Source organism: Podarcis tiliguerta (genome assembly GCF_965153285.1).
Source record: "Podarcis tiliguerta genome assembly, chromosome: 9".
NCBI lineage: Eukaryota > Metazoa > Chordata > Lepidosauria > Squamata > Lacertidae > Podarcis > Podarcis tiliguerta.
The window spans coordinates 200,513-224,732 of NC_139542.1; the positions used below are offsets into that span (position 1 = coordinate 200,513).

The 24,220-nt window shown below is 50.4% G+C and overlaps 1 protein-coding gene and 1 long non-coding RNA gene across 2 annotated transcripts; both read left to right on the forward strand.

Moving 5' to 3' along the window:
• Window positions 1-120: 120 nt before the first annotated feature.
• LOC310657787 lies at window positions 121-4,913 on the forward strand. The gene is made up of 2 exons (XR_014501936.1): window positions 121-1,975; window positions 3,615-4,913. It is a non-coding gene; the product is annotated as an uncharacterized lncRNA (long non-coding RNA).
• A 5,874-nt stretch (window positions 4,914-10,787) lies between these two features.
• On the forward strand, window positions 10,788-21,541 carry LOC310657665 (interleukin-12 subunit beta-like). Its single transcript, XM_083398696.1, has 8 exons — window positions 10,788-10,845; window positions 10,970-11,084; window positions 13,091-13,228; window positions 14,772-15,026; window positions 16,764-16,875; window positions 17,146-17,333; window positions 18,552-18,718; window positions 20,998-21,541. Exons 3-8 carry the CDS (start codon window positions 13,153-13,155, stop codon window positions 21,115-21,117), a joined length of 918 nt encoding a protein of 305 aa, XP_083254822.1. The 5' UTR covers window positions 10,788-10,845; window positions 10,970-11,084; window positions 13,091-13,152; the 3' UTR covers window positions 21,118-21,541.
• The last annotated feature ends 2,679 nt before the right edge of the window (window positions 21,542-24,220 follow it).

Genomic DNA, 24,220 nt, shown 5'->3' on the forward strand with positions numbered 1-24,220 from the left:
GCGGCGCCCCGAACCGGGAGCGGCAAGAGACGGAGCCCGGCGGGCAGCAGCGGGAGGCGGCACGGGGGCAGCCCAGCGTCCTCCCCGGGACTCCCGGCAGTTCCTTCGGGGCTCCGGTGACGCCTTGGCGGGGGCGGCGCGGGGTTCCCCAACCTGAAGCGGGGCAGACGAGGCTTTCGAGGAATCCCGGCCGAGGGAGCGGGTGAGTCACAGCCGCCGCCCCGGCAGAAAGCGCTCACCAAGGCGGAGTCTCCGGATCCTCGGCTGTAAAAGGACGGGAGGGGGGCGGCTCCTCAGGATTTGTGATTTAAGCCCCCCGAAGTCTGCCTTGGCCAACACGCGCCCTGCACCTTGGCCTTCCGCTCCCCTCGGCTCGTTTCGGGCGTCTTGAAGGACTGCCTCGCTTCCCGCATTGGAAGGGGTTGGACTAGATGACCCCTGGGACCCCTTCCAACTTAGCCATCCTTTGTCTCTCTGAACTGGAGGGAGCCCTTGAGGCTTCAGTCCCCTTCTGCAAACGGGAGCAGCAGCGTCCGGCCTCCTGCTTTAGGAGCACGATGGGCCTCTGACCGCGAGCAAACGGCGGGCAGAGAATGTCTGCCACGTATCGGTTGATTTGTTCGTTAAAAAAAAACATCTCAGCAGTTTTTCAATGTGCCTGGCAAATGCAAGATCCAAAACTGCTGTGAAATTTCAAACACAACAGGCAAGAGCTCTGCGCAAACACTGCAAAATTCGCTCGGTGCTCCGAAAAGCCCGTCCGAAGTGCGCGCCTTTAAAATAATGTCAGTGCACTTGGGCCCCGTGAGGAAGTCAGTCTGCCGCGGAGGATGTTCCTGGAGGTGGCTGGGAGCAGCCTAAGGGCACTCTGGGCGCGGGGGGGTCCTCAATAAATGGACTGCTCCATAGGAAAACGGGGGGGGGGGGAGCCTTCCCTGTCTCTCCCTCCAGTCCCAGAACACTGGGTGCTCCCTTATCCACGAGTGGGACCTCGAATGGCTCCCAGGGAGGTCTCGGGTAGGAGGAGGTAGGAGGAAAGGAACCTCTCCCTGGTGAGCTGCTGCCAGTCCAAGTAGGCAATACTGGGCTGGATGGGCAAATAGCCAGACTGGATATATTGGGGAACACTGGCCTGCGAGTGCTCCAACTGGAGAACAGCCTTGACCAAAGGTGTCCTGGGCTTTGAAGACACTCGAACTCAGGATGAAAGGGAGAAACGTGCTAAGAGGAAGGCATGCTTGGGAAACCCTCACCATGATCAACTCCCGCCTGGAAACCTATGTCTCCAATGTAGAAGGACGTCTGGATCCAGAACTGGCCTCCACAGTCACTCCCAGACTCACTGCTAAGACCATGTTCATGGAAGAGCATCTTACTGGGCTGTGAGGGATCGCCAGAGAAGAAGAAAAGGCAGGGAGAAGATGGCATATTCCATGCACGTCTTTAATTACCCAGTGGTACAGTAATTAACTGAATGATAATAGGCTAAATGTTTTGGAAAATTGTTTGCTTGTTATGAACTTGGACACCTCTTAAGACATAACAAAATTCCAGAAATTATTTTAATCTATTTTAAGCCAGAAATTCCTGGTTTCAGGGGATGCCCGGAATATGCGACTCAGACTTGGGCCTCCTCCGGAGCCACATCTTCATCACGTATCCGTCACACAGACACTTCTCATGCATGGGAATTAGGTGGGTGACCTGTCCTGGAAGTGGGCGGGGGGGGGGGGTTGTAGAAGAGGTTTGCAGCTTGGGGGTGCTCCTGGATTCCAACTTGTCACGGCAGTCCCCATCCTTGGGGTGCTTATGCCCAACTTATTTGCCAGCTGCAGTCATTTCTGGACTGGAATCGCCTGGCCTCCGTTGTGCATGTGCTGGTGACGTGCTGGCTGGACCACTGCAAAGCCCTCTATGTGGGGCTGTCCTTGAAGGCAGTCCAGAGGCTGCAGCTGGTGCAGAATGCAGCTGCTAGGTCCAAGAATGATATTTTTGTTCCAAAACATCCCTGTGATTAGAGGCTCCTCAATGTTTAAAGATTGGCAAAGAACTCTTTCGAAATTTATATGGAATGGGAAGAGACCGAGAATTAAATTCAAATTACTAACAGATCGGAAAGAAAGAGGGGGATTCTCGGTTCCTAACCTGAAGTCATATTTTGAGGCCTCCTGTCTCTGTTGGATCAGAGATTGGATAAGATGGAAGATACGGACCTGCTAGACTTGGAAGGCTTCAACAACAGGTTCGGTTGGCATGCCTATTTGTGGCTAGATAAAGAAAAGGTACATAAAGGTTTTTCAAACCACATTATTAGAGGGCCACTATATGAAGTCTGGGAGAGAAATAAAAAACTTTTGGAATGGAAAACACCCTGGTGGTTATCCCCAATTGATATTCTAACAATCAAAAAAGTAAACATAGAAGGAGAAAGACTGACATATGAAGACCTACTGATAAGATCAGAGAGTGGATGGAAATTGAGGACATATGAGGAGCTAAAAGACAAGTTAACAGGCTGGCTGCAATTCCATCAAATAAATGCAGTTTGGAAGGAAGATAAAAAGGAAGGGATAAATGAGAAAAAATCTAAATTCCAGATAGAAATAATTGAAGGCAAATCCAAGTTATTATCTAAAATGTATAACATATTACTAGATTGGGATACTAAAGATGAAGAAATTAAGGAGGTCATGACAAAATGGGCAATGGACCTCGGACATAATATAGAATATGAAAAGTGGTCGAATTTATGGATTAGTGGAATGAAATTCACGGCATGTGTTTTACTTAGAGAAAATTTGGTAAAGATGATGTATAGGTGGTACATCACACCGGCAAAACTAGGGAAAATATACAAAACAGGAAACAAGGCTTGCTGGAAGTGTAAAATTAAAGAAGGTAATTTCTACCATATGTGGTGGACCTGTGAAACAATGAAGAAATTTTGGGAACTTATATATAATGAGTTAAAGAAAATACTTAGATACACCTTTCCTAAAAAGCCAGAGGTCTTCTTACTAGGAATAATTGGGGACGAAATCAAAAAAGAAGATAAGACGTTTTTCCAATATGCTACGGCTGCTGCTAGAATATTAATTGCACAAAATTGGAAGAGTCCAAATATCCCAACGATCAGAGATTGGCAAGCAAAATTGTATGAGTATGTTGAGTCAGCAAAAATGACACAAAAAATTAGAAACCAAAAAAATACAAAGTTTGTTAATGATTGGAAAAAATTTATGGTATACATTGAAGGTAACTACAGAGACTTAAAAACCATAGCAGGTTTGATATAAGTCCTACGACGCGCAAACCAGTAACAATTAATAGCTGCAGAAAAGAAAGAACTTCTTATTAAGAAACCCGAAAACGGGAGGGTAGGAGGTCAAGGGAGGTGTAGGGAAAAGGTTTAAATATTTAAAAATATAATGCTTTAAGGAAAAGGACAAAAATGGTAATGAATGTCATTCCTGCATTATGTATGGATATTGTTTATTAATCTGTTGATTAGTTTTGTTTTTTCTTTTTCTTTTTGATCTTTTTCTTTTTTTCTTTCTAATGAGAAACTCAATAAAAAGAATTAAAAAAAAAAAACAACAGAATGCAGCTGCTAGGTTGGTAAGTGGGGCAGTCTGTTCCTTCATTAATAAGTAAGAGTATGAGACTAGCAAAGCCCTAAGTGGCTTGGGATCCAAGTGCCTTAAAGGGCACATTCTCTTGCACTCCCGGGCAGGTGAGGCCTTGTGGGTGCTGCTGCCTCTGCACTCTGCCCCATTGGCATTGACCAGGGACAGGGCCTTCTTGGTGGTGGCTCCCCATTTGTGGATTGTTCTCTCTGGAAGGGTGTCTGCCTCCCTCATTATTTACTTTGGTGGAGATTTGGAAGCATTCCTGTTGGCCCAGGTATCCAGCAGATGAAAGATATCATTCCTGGCAGCCTTGTGACTTATCTGTGAGGGTATAGAAATTGTTTCAAAATACTCTTAATGTTTGTGGATGTTTTATTTTATTTTCAATTATGTTGCTTTAGCATGCAATTAATTGGCCGTTGTAGCAATGAGCTCATCTATGTTTATATTCACTTGCTTTGATATAAGGAATTGACTTGTTTCTTTGCTGTTATCTGGGCTCTGAACCCAGAAAGGGGAATTACCGGTAAGACTTGGGTATTTGCCACCTATGCCCTCATCGGCTCAAGTGAAATGATGGAAAGTCCTAGCCAAAGTAGCGTCTGCTGCTTTGTGTATAAAGAATGTCTGGCTGTTTTCTTGGGCCTTCTCTTGGCTGTGTTGTCCATTCTGCGCCTGGGAGACCTGACAGGCTGAGTTGACACCGTTCTCTTAATAAAGCACTAGAACTGATCCCTCTGGCCTTTGTTACATCCTTCTTTGCTATCCCTGCACCCACCGCTCCCATGGTGAGTCACCGTTTAAACTATGTCCTGTGTGAAGAAGTTCTGCACTCTGGCAGCTGGCAAATGCCCACACCTCTCTTCACAGCATGGGCCCGTCTGGCTCAGTCTTGTCTGCTCTGCGCTAAGTCGGACCAAAGGCCCATCTGGATTCCTCTTTGCTGTCACAGGTGCCAGCCAGCGATCCCAAGGGGGACAGGATGAGTCCTTTCAGTGGATCTCCAGGGTTTCGGACCTCCAGACCTTCACCAGCTCTACTTTGAGTTTCCGGAGGTTGAATCTGAGATGTTTAGCATGCAAATATTGGGGGAACATTGTTTTTGTGCAATAACTATTTACCTCCCCAGAGTCTCCCTAATTGTATGGCTCCCCTCAGTCTTGCCATTTGAACTCATTCGTTCTTCCATAACTCCATGAACTCCAAAGAGAACTTCATCCTATTGGAATGTCAGTAATATTTCTACATGTGCCTTGATTATCTTCACTAAATCTACGCATGAGAGCTTTGTGGAGTTTTGTTGAATACTACCCAGATTGAGAGAGAAGTCTCCAGACAGAACAGTAAGAAGGAATGAATGCTGAGCCCTCTTTCTCTCTGACAAGAATGTGCATCTTCTCTGTGCAGGAGGACATGTTGGCATGTGAAACCAGCCCTGTCTGCTTCCTGCAAGGGAAGTGTTTGGTCTCCTAGAGCAAATTTGCAAATGCATGCAGTCACTCCTACAGTCTGCAAACAAAGTTCTCAAAGTCTCAGCCTGCAAGCATGCTAGCCCTGGGATTTTTCCCTACCCTCTGAATTGAAGAAAAGTGCAAATCTCTAACTCTGCAGACGTCTGCAACTCTGCAACTCTCCTTCACCCAGTTGATTTGCCTCTCTAAGCCTTCTCCCCTGCACCTTCCCAAACAGCTAAACTGAAAGATTTCAGGACTACAACCCTAGAGAAAAAGAGGCCGCACCTCAAATCCAGCATCTCTGGCTAAAGCAGGGGTGAAAGGCAAACTCTTAAGGAAGGCATTCCTATCTTTCTGCCGCAGCTAAGAGCAGGGGTCAGCTGTGGACTGGTCCACCATCCCTCAAACCATGTGGTGGGCCAGACTATATTGTGAGTCGAGGACCCTCCACCCGCATAGGATTATAATAAGACACACAGACACATTATTTTAGGTTAATGGGCAAAATTAGGCCATAACTTTATTGGTTACAGCTGCATGTGAGTAGTATTGGCTTAGGCATTGGATGAAACAGCAATACCAGACTCCACAGCCAGGAGTCATAACAGGGTTAGCAACCAATGGGAAGAGCTTGTTGATGCAAATACAACTGGAGGTTCCCCCATGACGTCACCGGGGGTCGTGCCATGGCCCTAGCCACCAGCAGGTCATCAGACAGGATCCGTGACCTCCGGATTCCTTTAACGGAATACCCAAAAGAGGAGGGGTAAATGATGGCCCATACCCAATCCTCCAACACAGCACACATATTCCAATGCCTAACCGCCAATTCCAGAAAGTTGTGATGAATTGCTACGAGGTAGAAGAGAAAACCAAGAGGCGGCTGGTACCAATTTGCCAAATGGATAAAAAAGTCCTACCAGGCCCCCTGGACAACCAAGGCGACCAACCGAAGTCCATAGCAAGGTCATACGCAAAAAGAAGCTGATCTAAGAGGGAGGGAGGGGGGGCGATCCGAAGAAAGCAGGAACAGACTGGGAGAAGAGTGCTGCCGCGGCTGTTTAAACGCATTTAGCCCTGCCCACCAGCCGGCACTATTGGTCAGCTGGGAGGCATAGATTGCAGCAGAAGCAATCAGGAGCAGCGAGTCAAATGCGCCTCCCTGCCCCCCCCGTGGGAGGCTGCTCCCGCTCACAACCCCTCCCCTCTGGGAGGAGGAGAGCCCTTTTGGTGAAAAAATTTGAAGGAATTCCTATGCCCCACAAATAACCCAGAGATGCATTTTAAATAAAAGGACGCATTTTACTCATGTAAAAACATGCTGGTTCCCGTCCCGTCCCTGGGCTGGATTGAGACGCATTCAGCCCACGGGCCTTAGGTTGCCTACCCCTGGCTAAGGGAATCAAGGACTTTGGGCAGCAGCGCCACCTTTTGGCTCAAAACTACTATTGCGGCTTTGTATTCTAAATTCACAAAGGCTTCTGCAGCAGCCATCTCACCCAATGGGACAACGCTACCTAGTGTTGAAACACGGTACTGCAGCCTTCCAATTTAGGTGCAGTATATTTGAACTCTTGAGAGTCCCATGGACTGCAAGAAGATCAAACCTCTCCATTCTGAAGGAAATCAGCCCTAAGTGCTCACTGGAAGGACAGATCCTGAAGCTGAGGCTCCAAGACTTTGGCCACCTCATGAGAAGAGAAGACTCCCTGGAAAAGCCCCTGATGTTGGGAAAGATGGAGGGCACAAGGAGAAGGGGACGACAGAGGACGAGATGGTTGTTCTCAAGGCTACTAACATGAGTCTGACCAAACTGCAGGAGGCAGTGGAAGACAGGAGTGTCTTGCGTGCTCTGGTCCAGGGGCTCACAAAGAATCGGGCACGACTAAACGACTAAACAACAACAATATTTGAACCAATTCATAAAGGAAATGGGAGACCATTCTGAAAACGTAACTGAACAGGGGATGAGACAGGAAGTAGCTTCTTATACAACTAAGGGTGACAGTCCTTAGGTCAAAACAGACTTGGGAAGCCGACCCCCAAGATGAGAGGCAGCTCAGGCCGGAATAGCGCCCTCTCTTTCTCGGCAGATGGGCGGCGGCGGGGCGGGGCGGGCGGAGGACTAATTTCAGCCTGCTGTTGACGCTAAGGAAGTGACAATCAGATCTGGGGCAGCTGAGAGAGAGAGAGCGATCTGTGGGCGGGGGAGCTAGTGATGAGTCGTGACTCAAGCATCCTCGACAGATCGTTATCTGTTACACATCGAATTCTGCATGCGACATCAGAGCAACTTGGAAAGAGCAGAACGAGAAAGTGGCGACCCAAAAACGAAATATTTACTTGGCTGGCCGCTTGGAGAGCAATCACCAAAAGTTAGGAAAGTGCAGAAATTTTGATGTTTTATGACCTTTGACAGGTTAGGAGACGAGACTTGAGTGCAAACACAAGTACACAGCGAAGCACACAGAAAATCTTGGGCAAGAGGCATTTACTGAGCCAGATGAATAACATAACATAACATATAACATAATAAAATGTTGGCAGTGCGAGGACAGAGGCCGATGGTGTCGTTAGGAGGACCCTGCTTTCCAGAACCCCGTTCTAGTCCTCTGTGCAAGAAGGAAACCCCTCGATTGTGTCATTGGCGAATGGCAAGCGGCTCTTCCTCCGCGTTCCCGTGGCACCTGCGGGCGCGAGTGGGCACCACCCGGTGCAGCCCCAGCCGAGAGGGCGCTGCCGCAAAGGGAATTCTCCTCCCCGCTGAGCTTCCTCTTCTGGCAGAAGGCAAAGCCCAGCGAGGTCAGAGAGAGCGGGGGAGCCCCCTTTGGCTCAGAGGAACTCCCAGCGCGGGGGGGGAGGGTGCCAGGCCCGCCTGATGGCTCGTTTGTGGCATTTCCAGCCCACCGTTTCCCCCAAGGAGCTCAAGGTGGCTCTGCGTGGCTCCCCCCCTTCCTCCTGCACCCCCACAACAACCCTGAGAGGTAGGGTAGGCTGAGAGAAGACAGCAGCTGGCCCAAGGTCCCCCAGGGAGCTCAGGCCACACACAGCAGCAGCATTGCTGGGGGGAGGCTGCAATCTGGCCCCTGCTGTGTCAGGCATGTTTGGGGGGCAGCTGCCCCTCCCTCCTCACTGGCTGTGTCCTCCACACTAAAACCTCCCCTCCCAGCTGTTTTCTTTGACTAAAACGGCTGCCCAATCCCTATAGTGTCTCCCATGTGTTGTGCAAACACAAAGAATGGCAAGGAGCATAAAGGGGGGGGGCGCTATAGACAGCCCCTTACTTATTTAAACGTCATGGCTGCAGTGCGGGTAGAGGCAGTGGGGCTGATTCTGCCAGGCTGAGCAGGATGGGGCCAAGTCTTGAGCTTGGGGGTTTGTCCCCATCTGCCTCTGCCCTAAACCCCTTCCCTTCTCACCAAGAACATGAGAGAGCAGGCCTTCTCTGTGGTGGCTCCTCACTTGTGGGATGCTCTCCCCAGGGAGGCGCAAATGGAACCTTCCTTGCAATTCTTTAAGTGTCAGGCAAAAACATGCCTCTCCTCTCAGGCCTTCGGCTATTTAAACAATTTGTGGCTTTTTAAACCGTGCTGTTTTTGTGAGGTGCAGTGACTCTCAGGCTTTGGGAAACTGGTAAATAATAAATAATCAGAGACTGCAGGATCAGGTCACTGGGGGCCCCATCTAGTCCAGCATCCATGCAGATGCCCTTTCTGTGATTCCAGCACACGAGGCCCCTCCCCTTCTGTGGCTTCTGGCCACATTTATTCAGTAGCATGTGCTCCTTCTGACTCTGAAATCAGGAAGCGGCCATCCCAGCCAGTAGTCAGGATCTAGTAGACCTGACCTTTAAAGCATCGTAATGTGTGGATGTTCTGCGTAAGGAGCTGTTATCAGTCCAGCTTCACATAAGCCCCACCTCCCCGCCCCAGCCTTGTAGCTGGTCTTACTGGTCCTTCTTCAGCCGTGGGGCCTTGGCCTGGGGCTTGGGGGAGTCATAGGGCAAGTGACTCAGAGCATCTCATGGCCATTGAGCATCTGATGAAGGCAGGGTGGGGGCAGAGCTGGGGATCACACCCCCACCCTTGAAACTTGGCACTAAGTGGAGAGATGAGAGAACCCCACCCCCCAACCCACTCCCTGTTGCTGCAAAGGCTCAGAGGAAGGAGGAGGGTGGCTCTTTGTTCTCACCCTCTAGGCGGGGGGGGGGCAGGTGTGCTTATATACTTATTTAATGTCATAAAATTTATACACTGAGGTCCAGCATCGAGGGCCTCCCTGTGAGAAGTGAGGTTACAGGGAACCAGGCAGAGGGCCTTCTCGGTAGTGGCACCCGCCCTGTGGAATGCCCTCCTATCAGAGGGAAATAAACAACTATCTGACTTTTAGAAGCCATCTGAAGGCAATGTTTGATGTTTGACCATGTTTTTAATATTATGTTGGAAGCTGCCCAGAGTGGCTGGTGAGGCCTGGCCAGATGGGGAGGGTGTAAGTAATACATTACTACTACTACTACTGTTGTTGTTTAGTCGTTCAGTCGTGTCCGCCTCTTCGTGACCCCCTGGACCAGAGCACTCCAGGCACTCCTGTCTTCCACTGCCTCCCGCAGTTTGGTCAAACTAATGCTGGTAGCTTCGAGAACACTGTCCCACCATCTCGTTCTCTGTTGTCCCCTTCTCCTTGTGCCCTCCATCATTCCCAACATCAGGGTCTTTTCCAGGGAGTCTTCTCTTCTCATGAGGTGGCCAAAGGATTGGAGCCTCAGCTTCAGGATCTGTCCTTCCAGTGAGCACTCAGGGCTGATTTCCTTCAGAGTGGAGAGGTTGGATATTCTTGCAGTCCATGGGACTCTCAAGAGTCTCCTCCAGCACCCTAATTCAAAAGCATCCATTCTTCAGCGATCAGCCTTCTTTATGGTCCAGCTCTCACTTCCGTACATCACTACCGGGAAAACATTATATAGCTTTAACTATACGGACCTTTGTTGGCAAGGTGATGTCTCTGCTTTTTAAGATGCTGAGTACTACTACTACTATTACTATAATACACTGCTAGATTGAAAAGACAACAACAACCTCAAAGTGGTTTACAAAAAGATAAAATAATAAAATTGAGGAAAAAGCACAACACTTTTAAAAACATACAAAAATAAAATACTAAAATAGATTAAAATTCACTGGCTTTCTAAACGTCTAGACAGGCTTCTCAAAACAGGAATGTTTTTTGCAGGCGCTGAAAAGAGCAGCAGGCAGTTCCAAAGATTAAGTGCTGCCGCACTGAGCAACCGAGTTATTACGGATGTAGAGTTGGTATTCTTATCTGAAGAAGTGTGCATGCACACAAAAGCTTATACCAAGAACAAACTTAGTTGTTCTCCAAGGTGCTACTGGACAGATTATATATTTTTTTATATATTTCGACTGAGTCAGACCAACACAGCTACTTACCTGAATCTGGTTTTACGTTTGTGGCACCTGCAGCAGTGCCAGTTCTGCTGATCAAAGCACCTGTGGGCACCTGTGGGGGGCAAGGCCATCTCATAGGAAAACTGGTCCCACATGGTTATATGAACAATAACACCTTGAACTTGGCCAGGTAGCAAATGGGCAACCAGTACAGATCTCTGAGCACTGTGTGTGCTGTGCAGGTGAGGGCACAAAGGGCACAAAGGTCTGGCACTGCAGCGGACGGGCAGCCCTGAGCCACCCACACCCACACTCTGCTCCATTTGGGGCCAGGGCTTGCTTGGGCTGTGGCTGTAGGTGTGGCAGTTCCTCCAGAGCTCAGTCTGTCCTTCCCCTGGGAAGGAAGGGGGTGATGGCTGGCCTGTGGGTGGGTGCGGGCCCAGAAGTGGGCGGTGATGGGTTATCTCTTCTTCCTCCTCAGCTCTGTGGTCTGGGGAGATTTTCCTTGCCCACTTACTAACCTCCTCCCTGCAGGACAGGCAATATAAGACAGGTCTCCTTCTCAGCCCTCAGACACACACAGCAGCAGCCTGAAGGTAAGGGCTCTCTTGGGCGGTCCTGAGTCTCTGAGCTGCAACCTGCTTTGGGAAGGGGGCTTTGTGATGCAGGCAGGGCCGGATTGAGGTTTGATGAGGCCATCAGCTTTGTGGCTGTTTTTGTGTTGAATAGATGCTATATGGTAATTGATGGACCTAATAGGTATCTCAAGCCATTTGCACATAACAAAATATGTATTTTATCAAAGTAACTGTTGAACTGAGATACAATTAATAATATATTAATAGTGAATTAATTACTAAGCTTTAACTTAAAAGGATTTTTTATTCATAGCAAAACAATGCAAACACATTGACATTTGGCAATAGCAAAAGTTCCTTTAGAAACACAATTTACAAAGACTCATAATCTATTTTATTTGTTTTTTATATTATATTTTTCCCTATAACTTTTTTGGGGTCCCCCAAGAGTTTGGGGCCCTAAGCTAGAGCTTGTTTATCATATACGTAAATCTGGCTCTGGGTGCAAGGACTGTCCAGTGGGAGCAGCTGGCTTCTGGGCTACAGGCTTTGGAGGGGGGCTACCCAAAAGGTTGGGGGGGGACTGGCTCTGTGGGGAACTCTGAGGGCAAAGGTCTGAGCAACACTTCGGAGGCGGGCAGCAGAACCCCAAGCGCCCAGGGAGGTTCATGGGCAACTCAGGAGGAGAGTGCCAAAACAGAGGGCAAGAAGGAAGTTGTCTGGGAAGAAAAGGCAGTTGTGGGGTGGAGGCTTAGGGCCCGTGGGGCCAGGAGATGAGGCCCCCAAGCTGCAGCTGTGTCCAGCCACAGGGAGCCCCTTGAGTAGCTTCCTCTCAGGACAACCAGCCAGAAAGTCCTTCACGCAGCGCAGAGTTAACCCATGGCGCTTTCTTCTCCCGTGGGAAGCAGGGGTGGCCACCAACCGTGATGGCTTTAAAAGGGGATTAGACAAACTCATGTTGCGGTGGGATTGTCAGTTAGTTAATGAATTTTGGAAACAGATTGGTATAGAAATATCGGGAATTGTGGGAAGGAATGAGGAAATAACTAAATTAATGGCTCTTATTAAGAGTAGTACCGAGTTAAAGACAAAAGAGGAATGCAAATGGGTAAAATTGATGGTAATTGCAGCCAGACAGGTTATAGCAAGTAATTGGAAAAATGCAGAAGAGCGAGGGGTGAACCAATGGAGGAAAAAACTGAATAATATTATAATTTTAGAATACCTAACTGTGAAGATACATAGAATGAAAGGGTTTAAGGTCAGTGAGAATGAGGAGGATTGGTTTGAGAAGATATTGAATTATTTGAGTAGGTTTGAACAATTTGGGGCAATTACGGTAAAATGTTAAAAGTTAAATAAACCTTGTGGAAGGAGGAGTGTTGAGGTATATAGAAGTATACATATGGTTAATTTTAATGTTATTATTGAATATTATTGAATATGTATATTATTGAATATTGTACACCCAATGTATCAGCCACCTGGGGGGGTTTCACTGTTTGTGTTTTGGTGGTTGGTAAAAAATATTTTTATTTTTTTTAAAAAAAGACAAACTAATGGTGAAGAATAGGGCTATCAATGGCTACTAGCCAGAATGGCTCTGCTCTGCACAGCAATGCTTCTGAATGCCAGTTAGTGGAGCCACAGGAGGGGATGGGGTTGGTCTTGTGCCCAGTCCTGCTTGTGGGTTCCCATTAGGCTGGCACTGTGAGAACAAAGTGCTGGACTAGTTGAGCAAGTTCTTTTGATGCTCTTAGGAGACTCATTTCCTGAAGGGGGGAGAGTGGGGGTGCAGAGCCTTTGCTCCCAAGAGGTGGCTGGAAGCAAGGGCAGGCACCCCCATTGGGCAGTGGGTCTTCCATGCCCCGAGAGAGGCAGAGGGTGGAGGCAGACGGGGAGTGGGGTCAAGATGCTGCCGGAAGTCTCTGGCCCTGACCCCGGTGGGCTGCTGGTGGACCCTGTCTGGAGAGAGTTGGGTTTCCCCTTTGGTCATTTTGCTGAGCTGCTTGTCTTCCTTCCAGGATCCTCTCCCCTTACCTTCACTGCCCTCGTCTCCAGCGGAGTCCCTCCTCGTGGCCTGAAGATGATGGCCATGACATTGCTGGCCCTTCTGGGCACGGCGCTCATGGCAGAAGCCTCCGTGGCTTTTCCCGCCAACTGTAAGTGCCCCAGAGGCAAGCCCCATCTCAGGGGCCCAGACGGGGAAGGGAGGGGGGTGGGCTGTGGTCCACAAAGGGCTGCGTGTCTCTGCTTGAATCTGTGCACAAAGATGCACAGAAGGAGGAAGAGGAAAGCAGGATGCACACAGATGTGCTCTGTAGCTCTTGTGTGTGCCCCCCAGCCCAGGAATTCGGGGAGGGGCTGTAATTGCTCAGTGGGACTTCCCTCATATTTGATTTGGAAGCTGCAGTTAGCACAGAATGCTGCAGCACAATTGCTGGCAAGAGTGTGGCCTTGTCAGCATCTAACTTTCCCCAGCCACTCTGGGCAGCTCCCAACAGAATATTAAAAAATATAATCAAGCATTAAAAACTTCCCTAATAGGTTTGAGGGATGCGGGTGGCGCTGTGGTCTAAACCACAGAGCCTAGGGCTTGCCGATCAGAAGGTCAGAAAATCGGCGGTTCAAATCCCCGCGACAGGGTGAGCTCCCATTGTTTGGTCCCAGCTCCTGCCCACCTAGAAGTTTGAAAGCACGTCAAAGTGCAAGTAGATAAATAGGTACCACTCTGGCAGGAAGGTAAACAGCGTTTCCGTGCGTTGCTCTGGTTCGCCAGAAGTGGTTTAGTCATGCTGGTCACATGACCCGGAAGGTGTCTGAGGACAAACGCCGGCTCCCTCGGCCAGTAAAGCGAGATGAGCGCTGCAACCCCAGAGTCGGCCACAACTGGACCTAACAGTCAGGGGTCCCCCTTACCTTCAAACAGGTTTGGACCAAGTTCAAGGTATTACTGTTCAAGGTATTACAAAGCCCTTGAAAACTTGGGACCAGTTTACCTGTGAGATCGCCTGACCCCACAGGTGACCACTCAACCACTTCAATCAGCAGAACGGGCACTGCTGCAGATGCCACATAATACCCCCATTCCTAAGAATGTAATCATTTGGTGTGGCAGCACCTACACTCCCTGCCAATTGACATCAAGCAAGTGCCTTCCTTTACTCTCATTTCTGCGCCTTTTAAAAACATTCTTGTTTAGACAAGCCTACCCAGATAGGTAGACTGTTGACCTGAATTTTAAACTGCTTTAGCATTTTAAACTTTTTGTATATTTTAAAGGATTGTTGTAAATTTCTATTGATTTTCTTGTTTTATCTTTTCATAAACTGCTTTGTGTGTGTGTGTAGTTTGCTTTTGTTTTTTTTGTTTTTACAGTCAGGCAGTGCATAAATTTTATAAAATAAATAAATAAATAAATAAATAGGCTGGGCAGGACCTGCCTAATAATAATAATAATAATAATAATAATAATAATTTATTTGTATGTCACCCATCTGATTGGGTTGCCCCAGCCACTCAGGGCTGCTTCCAACCATTAGAAGACCACAGTGCCCTGGCCGAGGGAGGGGGGCACCTTCAGTGCAGTCCTCCCAGCCTGGAGTCTTGGCGTCCCAAACTTCTCATGAAGGGGCGCTCCCCCCCCCCCCCCCGCAGCCCTTCTACCACCGCTTCCCCCCAAATTCTCTCTCTTCCCCTCCCCAGTGCAGGTTGGGGACATCAACGAGAAGGTGAACCTGACGTGCGACGCCCCGGCGGGGCAACGGGTGAGCTGGGAAGTGGAGGACGGAGCCCTGGTGGAGATGGAGGCGCTGCCGCCCTGGGGGCACCTTCTGCGCGTCGGCCCGCTGGACCTCGCCTCCGCCCGCAACTACACCTGCCGGGGAGCTGCAGGACAGGTGCTGCGCAGAACCTTCCTGGCTGTGCGCGACCCGGACTTCCCCCTCTTCCTCCGAAAAGGTGAGGAGGGGATCAGGGGGCGCCCTGGGAGCCTTCGCGGAATCCGCGCCTTCGTCGGGCTCCGACGTTACGAGTCGGGATCGGCCTTTGGTATTTGGATCATAGGATTGTTATAAGAAAAGGGCTTGGCTTGAACAGCCTAAGTCCAGCCAAGGGACTTGGCATCCCTTGAGATCAGCAATCGCTCAGAGATTTAAACAGGGGCTATGCGGGTGGCGCTGTGGGTTTAACGACAGAGCCTAGGACTTGCCGATCAGAAGGTCGGCGGTTCGAATCCCCGCGACGGGGTGAGCTCCCGTTGCTCGGTCCCTGCTCCTGCCAACCTAGCAGTTCGAAAGCATGTCAAACTGCAAGCAGATAAATAGGTATCGCTCCGGCGGGAAGGTAAACGGCGTTTCCGTGCGCTGCTCTGGTTCGCCAGAAGCGGCTTAGTCCTGCTGGCCACATGACCCGGAAGCTGTACGCCGGCTCCCTCGGCCAGTAAAGCGAGATGAGCGCCGCAACCCCAGAGTCGGTCACGACTGGACCTAATGGTCAGGGGTCCCTTTACCTTAACTGTACAACCAGTTGAGAGGAAGCAAGGAATCTTTATTGCACCTGTTGCAACCGAGTCTCCCCCCCCTCACCCTTGCAAGGAGATGAGGAGCCCCCAAGACACGTGTGCAACAATTTTAAAAGCCCATAAATTATCCACCCCCTGGGCATAAAGACCACCTCAAAACGGAACATTAAGGTACTAGAAAGGGGTTGTCCAAGAAGCTCTGAGCAGGCGCCAAGATCCTGTTTTCCCATTTGCTTTCCAGCTTGTCCCTGAAGATACTTTGTTAATGGCTCTTCCTGGCCTGCCAGATACATTCTATCCCTTCCTTTACGTATGGTAAATACTCTGATGCAAACCTTTCCCCATTCATAAACAAAGGAGCTGCCCTTCTTTGACTGGTCCAGCCAGTTTGCAGACTGGCGACCACCAGCAATACCTCTAGGCCAGTGGTGTCCAAACTTTTCAAAGAGGGCCAGATTTGATGAAGTGAAGGGCCGTGAGGGCCGACCAAAGGGCCGACGAGAGTTGACCTTTTTTTAAGGCTGAAGTTGTTGAGCTTTATAGGATTGAAGTTGTCAAGGTTTCTTTGGGGATTTTACCCCAGGAAATAAACTGCCACAGGGGCCAGATTAAACCGCCCGGCGGGCTGGATTAGGCCCCCCAAACGGACTTTGGACATGCCTGATCTAGGCATTCCTGGAAGTGGTCAGAAGAGATCAGCGAGTCTCAACATGGCCTCTCCACTTCCTATAATATTTCGGCCCCGGCTTCATTCCTAAATTGTAATTTTTCGTTCATCAAACCCAGGGAACGGGCCGTAGAGGGACTATTCCTCGCGGGCGCTCCTGCAGGGGGCGCTGTTGCGCAAGTGGAGACGCGGCAAAGGATCTTCGTGAAGCTGCGCCACGAAGCCCGATTGTCTTGTGACAGAGCCATAGAACTGTAGCGCTGGAAGGGACCCCGAGGGTCATCTAGTCCAACCCCCTGCAATGCCCAAAATCACAGACTGATAGAACTGTAGCGCTAGAAGGGAACCCCAAAGGTCATCCAGCTCAGCCCCCTGCAATGCGGAAATCACAGCTCAAAGATCCCCGACAGGATGGCCTGAGGGATCCCTTGGCTCCTCCTCCAGCAGCGGGAAGGGCAAGGCAGTCGCCGTCAGGGTCCCTATTAACCCCTCTTCCCGCTCCCTGCAGCTGGAAAGGCAGACGCTGAGGTGACCTGCGAGGCGCCTTCGTACAGAGGCACCTTCAGCTGCCGGTGGAAAACTCAGCACCCGGCCGCCTTCCGTGCGAGCCTCCGCCGCAAGTGAGTACCTCGCCTCCCCTCCTCGCTTTGAGGCAGGACCTCTTTGAAGGGCCTGGAACACCCGAAGCATCAGGGGAGATGGGCAGGAGGGCGAGGGGGCTGACACCCACCCCCTCACGGCCGCCAGCCAGCCAGGCACCGCCTCTTTGGAGCTTGCAGGCCGGCATCTTTGAGCCCCAGGACCTCTCCTTTTCGGACCCCTCCCTCTTAGCGTCCTAGGATTGGAGCAGCCCCGCCCAAGGCTCCTGACAAGGTTTTTCTGTCTCGCAGAGGACCGGGCTCTGCGCGCTGCCCCGCAAGAGAAGTGTCTGCCTCTCCGGGCGAGGTGCGCCTCCTGCTGGAGGACTGCTCGCCCTGCCCTTTCGGGGAGAAGACGGAGCTGGAGCTGGCGCTGGAGGGGCTGGGCGAGGACGGCAGCTACGAGGCTCTCCGGAGGGACGTCGTCATCCAGGACATCGGTAGGGATGCCAGACCAGCCCTCCTCGCCCCGCTCCGGAATCCAAAGGAGGCGTGAGGAGAAGCCCAGCAGCTGCCTTTGGAGGCCAAGCAAAAGGCCACCCACCCGCAGAACTAGGGCAGGATCGCAGCGTGGGAAGGGACCCCCAGAGGCCATCTAGTCTGACCCCGGCACTGCCAAGGGTGGAGCTGCTAAGTAACTGGGGCAGTTGGGACTGCCTATATGGAATGGCTCTATGGGCAGGGACATTTCAAAAGGACATTTCCTCACCGAACCTCTGAGCAAGAGCCTCCTGAGACTTCAGCCTGGTCTCCCCCTCCCACCACACGTTGGACTACAACTCCCAGCAGCCCTTGCAGCCAGCGTGGCTCTTGTTGGCTGGTCTGAAGGAAGTTTAAAACATGGGGGGGGGGCAGCAGCCTGGGAGGGGGCAGGGTTGCTTTTAAGTATGAAAAGCAGATGATGTCAGTCCTTGTAGTTCTGCTGTCAGGGATTTCCCTTCTGCCCAGCTTATCCTGCAGGGGAGCTGTGGTCTTGCAAAGAGCTCTGCTTCCACTAACATATCAAATTCTGCCATTTTTGTGGGGGGTGGGGAGTTAACTGACAAGCCCCTCACTGGCTGGGAATGCCTCAACCAAAAGATCAACACCTGCTGATGGTTCCCAAAGTCGATGGTAGTGGGATTTTAGAGGGATTCTAAGTGGTAAGGGGGCTGCCAGGGGGCAAATGGCTCTCAGACTTTGAAAAACTGGTATCACCATGGATCAAATGAATTCTGTTGAATTAATCAAACTAAATTTTTAGTTATTAAATTCATATACCACCCTTTGTCCAAAGATCACAGCGTGACAATACAAGATTAAAACACAAAATACATAATAAAAACTGGGGGGCGGGGGAGCAAGTGTTGATGGCTTTGAATTTAATTGTGTTATCTTCCTCAGTGGGTTGTACAAACCGCTATTTTAAGAAATGCTTTTCATAGGTTGGGTGGTGCTGGGGATGAGTTTGTGGCACCAAATGGGCAGCAGCCTGAATAATATTTGGGAACCTCTGATCTAGATGATCTGGGCTTCTCAGTAGTGACAGGCAGTAGCGGAAGACTGGCCAGAGGGGCCCTCCTCACCATTTCCCTATTGTGGCCCCTCCAGAGGCAGAGGGAGGGAGGGAGGGGGCTCTGGGTGAAGCCTGACGGCTCTTGTCATCCCTCCCCCTGCAGTGAAGCCAGACCCGCCAGAGAAGCTGACCGTCCGCAAGGAGTCGGGGGCCAAGCTGAAGCTCAGCTGGGCTCCCCCGGCCTCTTGGCACTGCGCCTCCGCCTACTTCCCCCTGCGCTACCGCCTGAAACTGGAACATTACGATGGCACCCAGAAGGAAGTCAGCAGCGTAAGTAGCAAGCTGGTTTTCAACGTCTGTTTCTTCCCTCATGGGCTGAATTCCAGCCAGATTGGTCAAGGAGATGGAGCTCCTCCCCACGAAGGAAGGTTGCAAAGTTGGGGATGTTTTAGTTTAGAGAAAAGGCAAGTGAGAGACAACACGATACAAGTTTGTAAATTATGCATGGTGGCCTGGAGAAGATGGATACAGCTTTCAGGGCCGTCTTAAGCATATCTGGTGCCGCGGTGCAAAGATCCTGCCGGCGCCCCCCCCCCCCGCAACTCCAAAACAAGGGAGGGGGCGGTGGGAAATGTCCTCTGCCTTCCCCACCGCCCCAATCCCGGCGTGGTGGCGATGATCAAGCAGGAAAACGTGCTGGCGGGCCTGCTCTCCAACGTTGGGGCGCCCGAGAAGGCAGCCCGGAAAGGCTGTGCACCGCCTTTCGCCAGGAAGCAGGAGGAGGACAACGACCAGGAGCGGGGCCGTCTCTAGCAGATGCCGAGACTTGGAAGGGAAGCTTCCATCCTAAGCCTCTGCAGGAATCGCTCTCCTCCTGAGGAGGCTTGGGAAGGAAGCTGCACGCTCACCAGCCATATAGTTGGCGGGGCGCAGCTGGCGGGCATGCAGGGAAAGGGGAGGCTGCTGGCAAAGTCGCGCATCTCCCCCACTCGCTGAGGCACCGCTGAGAGACTGGCGCCCTGGCGCAATGAACCGCTAACACCAATGGGAAAGAGGGCTCTGACAGTTTGTTCCCCCTCCTTTCATAATACTAGAAGTTATGGACATGCAATGAACCTGAAGGTAGGGAGATTCAGGACAGAATCATGGTCTACGCAGCACATAGTCAGCCTATGGAACTCCCTCCCACAAGAGCCAATGATGGCCTCCAACGTGGATGGCTTTAAAAGAGGATTGGACAAATGCATGAAGGAGGAAAGGGCTATGGAGGGCTACTAGTCATGATGGCCAAGCTCTGCTCTCCACATTCAGTAAATGCTTCTGAAATCCGGTTGCTGGAAACCACAGGAGGAGAAAGTCGCTCAAATCCTGCTTGCAGGTTTCCTCCAGGCACCTGGCTGGCCATTGTGAGAACAGGATGCTGGACTAGATGGGCCACTGGCCTGATCCAGCAGATGCTCTTCCTATGTTCTCTGCTTCTTCATAGTGTTACATATCAGTATGACGTTCCAGGCACTTACCCGGGGTCTGTGCTTCCTTTGGAAAAGATGGCACAGCAGAGTCTGTGGTGTCTTTATGATATAGGGTTCATCTAAACATAAATACAGGCTGTGTCTAGATGGAGAGAGTTCAGAGCATTCAGCTTCTGTTCCTTCCATTGCTGCAGTTTCAGATTCCAAGAGACCCCAGGCATCATGTCTGACCCTCTCTGCAGCATAAAACAGACTTCCTGCCTTTGTGCTCCCCCTCCTCCATTTGCAAAAGGGACACTTTTTCCCTGTTCACTTCTCTCATTGCTCACTATAACCCTGGAAATTTCCACCTCCCAAATCCAGATGTGTCTTTTACCTTGTTGATGGCTTTCACTATGGGCTAATGGCAGGCCGCCACCAGCCTTTGTTCTTCCTGTGATGCCCATCTCGATTAAATCTAACTCTTGTTGAATCCAAGAATTATGGGGGACTTGCACCCACAACATCTGGCACTCAAAACCTACAACAAGAACATAACCAGCCACTTTCCCACATGCTCAAGGGAGCTGAGAATGGGTGAGCTCTCCTGACCCCCCTTCCATCCTTGGGACTCCCCCACTCACGGCCAAAGTGGGCCAGGCCAAAGTCAAGGGCTCCTCCAGCTCAAGAGTCTAATCCCAACATCTTCCAACCAGTTGCCCACAAGGGAGGCACGGTAGCCTCAGCCGACTCCCCTTCTGTTCTTTGTCCCCAGAACCTGGTCTTGGAAGGTATACTGCCCTTGTGCAGGGAGAAGCTCTGGCAGCTTCCATATGCTGCTGGACTCCATCTCCCAGCATCTAGCAATGGTCAACAATGATGGAAGTTGGAGTCCGGCAACAACTGAAAAGCTGCAATTCTCCAGCCCACATTTCTCTGAGCTTATCCTGGCTAAGAGCCTCTTGCAAATGGGTTCGCAATCCCAGGGCTTAGTAGGTGGGCCTGTGGGCACCACGGACTGTAGCCATGGCCAGCGGGAGAAGCTGGGACCCTCTGCTCTGTGGGACCCCCATATCAGAGAGCCTCCCTCCTCCCCCCAGCAGGCCCTGGCTCTGCCCCTCTTCCAGCCCAGTCACACCTGGTTTGCCCTCCTTACAGGACCAGCTGGAGGAAACCATCAAAGACGCGGAGGCTGTGCATCGGGCGCAGATTCGCTGCCAGGATCCTTTCACCAACTCAGTGTGGAGCCTGTGGTCACCCTGGGTCACCCTCCGCTGAGGACGCCGGGGCGGGGGGGACGACGCTGCTGCAGCCTCTCTTGGGGGACCCGGCCAGAGGCCTCTCCACAGCCGCCGCTTTGCAAGCCTCTCCAGTGAGCTTCATCTTCCTCCCCCCCCCTCTGCTTCTGTACCTCTCCTTTCAGTTGGGGGGCTATTGGTGGGGCAGACTGTTTCCTTGTCTCCGTCTTGATGCCAGAGAGGTGTGTTTTCAGGAGCCTGTTCCTGGGGCTGCAATCTGTTTCAACTGTTTTTAATTCTGAATCTTAAATCCATTCATTCATTTATAAATACAGTGGTACCTCAGGTTAAGTATTTAATTCGTTCCAGAGGTCCATTCTTAACCTGAAACTGTTCTTAACCTGAAGCACCACTTTAGCTAATGGGGCTTCCTGCTGCTGCCACACCGCTGGAGAACGATTTCTGTTCTCACCCTGAAGCAAAGTTCTTAACCCGAGGTACTATTTCTGGGTTAGAGGATTCTGTAACCTGAAGTGTGTGTAAGCTTAACTGTATGTAACCCGAGGTACTACTGTAAAAATGTTTTATCTCCTGCTTTGCAGTACAGAAAAATACTAAAATTGTTTACAGCAATAAAAATGCAAACCCTTAACCGTTTTGGAAGCGTGTGCTCTTAACTGCCTGGGGGGGCTGGTGGAATAGAAATTGCTGCAGCACCCCTTGGAGCCTCCTGACAAAGTAGAGGTAATAAATTTACCCCATCCCAGGTCGGGGGGGGGGATCAGTCCCAATGTCAAGAATAAAGAGCCGGTCTTCTTTCGTGGCTTCCAATAGATAACCACCTCCTTCCACCAGATAAACCTGGACCCATTAAGTGCGGAATATAGCAATTCTGGAACTCTGAACTCACCATTGGAGGGTGTTAAGAGGAATAACAAAGAAATATGGGCTTGACTCCGTATGGTCTTGGTCTATATCACTTATTAACAGTGGTACAAAAATCTCCCTCCCACCTCTGTCCCAGCAGCCACTATGGAGAAATTATCTTAATGCTTTAGATGGAAGTAAACTCTGTGGATGGGAGCTTAATCAGTACAGTGGTACCTTGGGTTACATACACTTCAGGTTACAGACTCCGCTAACCCAGAAATATTACCTCAGGTAATATTACCTCATCTAAATGTCTGTGATTTATTCTAGCCTAAGCATTGTTACTCTGCCAAGCAATAGCAAGATTCCCAGAGGGTTCCAGGCACTAACCCAGGGTTGTGTTCCTATTAGGAAGATTGAGGTGCAGCAGAGGCGAGTGTCTTTAAGAAATATGGTTTATCGACACATTTCTACACCTAGAAGTCTACAATGGGGGGGGGGGGGGTTGCAGAACATTATGCACCAAGAGAGCAGGATCTGGTTCAATCTCCAACCCAGCCATGATGCACAATAAAATCTAGTGCTCTGAACTGTGGTGGGGGGAGTGGTACCCTCTGATGTTTTGTGTCAGCTTTCCTATTGTTTCTGGAAGGCTACTGGGGTCATGAGATAAAATCGGGGTGGGGATCTTTTTAATATTTAACGCTGTATTGCTTTTAACATTTGATTGGGAGCTGCCCAGAGTGGCTGGGGAAACTCAGCCAGATGGGTGGGGTATAAATAATAAATTATTATTATTATTATTATTAGCACATGGCTTTCATGAAGACCCTCCCCTTTTGCCCTATAATTCAAGCAGCAGAGACCTACCTTGCCAGGCTGTTGTGAGAATAATGTGAGATTTCTCCTCTGCTGGAAGGACGAGTTGCCCAAATCAGAGCTCATGTGAGGCCAAGGCACAGAGAGAGATTGTTCTCAGCAGCCAGATGCAATGACAGAAATACACCAGGAGTGGGCAGTGCAGACCCACACAACCCAGCCAGAGGGAGAGAAGAGGGGACCACTTCAGCTGGTCTGCAGAAAGAGCAGTCCCTGGCTAGCCAGTGGCGTAGCGTGGGGGGTGCAGGGGAGGCCGGCTGCACCGGGCGCAACATCTGGGGGTTAGGGTTAGGGGGCACAAATCCACGGGTTAGGGGGTGCAAATTACTTGCCTTGCCCCGGGTGCTGACAACCCACGCTACGCCACTGTGGCCAGCAGCCAATTAATGGATTCTTTTGTATTTTTACTGCAAAGGAGGGGATGGAGGACTTGAAGTTTGCAGTGCCAAAAAAACTAGCCTGGCCTTGGGTAACTTTGTACCTGCTCAGAGCGTAGGGAATTTATTTGCTGCTGCTGGAGCAGCAGCAGAAAAACCACCTGAAGCCAAGCCTGAGCAACAGAGGCATCTCCCACACGGTGTGGCAGCAAGAGAAGCTCTTGAGGGCCACACTCTCTCCAGGGCTGGGCTGCTGTGGTTTGTGGGGACGGGAGCCCCTCAGCAGAAAATTAATTAATATAATAATAATAATAATAATAATAATAATAATAATAATAATAATAAAAATAAATTATTTATACCCTGCACATCTGGCTGGGTTTCCCCAGCCACTCTGTGCAGCTTTCAACAGAATATTAAAATAGTCTATTAAACATTAAAACCTTCCCTAAACAGGCTGCCTTCAGATGTCTTCTAAACATCAGATAGTTGTTAATTCCCTTGACAGCTGATGGGAGGGCGTTCCACAGGGCAGGTGCCACCACCGAGAAGGCCCTCTGCCTGGTTCCCTGTGACTTTGCTTCTCACAATGAGGGAACCGCCAGAAGGCCCTTGGCACTGGACCTCAGTGTCCGGGCAGAACGATGGAGGTGGAGACACTCCTTCAGGGATACTGGACTGAGGGCATTTAGGGCTTGAAAGGTCAACGCCAACACTTTGAATTGTTCAGTCTTCAAACATTGAATTGAATCTTCAGGAGGCACCCTGAAGATTTGATCTTGTCCGCAATGCAGACACTGGGCAAGTTCCTCCAGAGAACTGGGGAGACCAAGTGCCTAAGAATCATAGTTAGAAGAGATCCCAAGGGACATCAACACCCAGAAATCCAGGAATCGCAGCTATAGAACCCCTGACAGATGGTCCTCCAAGCTCTGCTTTAAAACCTCCAATGAAATAGAATCATAGACTTGTACAGTTTCCAGGGAAGTGCAGTGGACTAGATGACGGGGGGGGGGG

Excerpts from the sequence above, each read along its gene's own strand:
- LOC310657665 (XM_083398696.1), top strand. The coding sequence starts at position 13,153 with ATGATGGCCATGACATTGCTGGCCCTTCTGGGCACGGCGCTCATGGCA. Across the intron at positions 13,229-14,771 it reads CGTGGCTTTTCCCGCCAACT|TGCAGGTTGGGGACATCAAC; the intron begins GTAAGTGCCCCA and ends TCCCCTCCCCAG. Across the intron at positions 15,027-16,763 it reads CCCCCTCTTCCTCCGAAAAG|CTGGAAAGGCAGACGCTGAG; the intron begins GTGAGGAGGGGA and ends CGCTCCCTGCAG.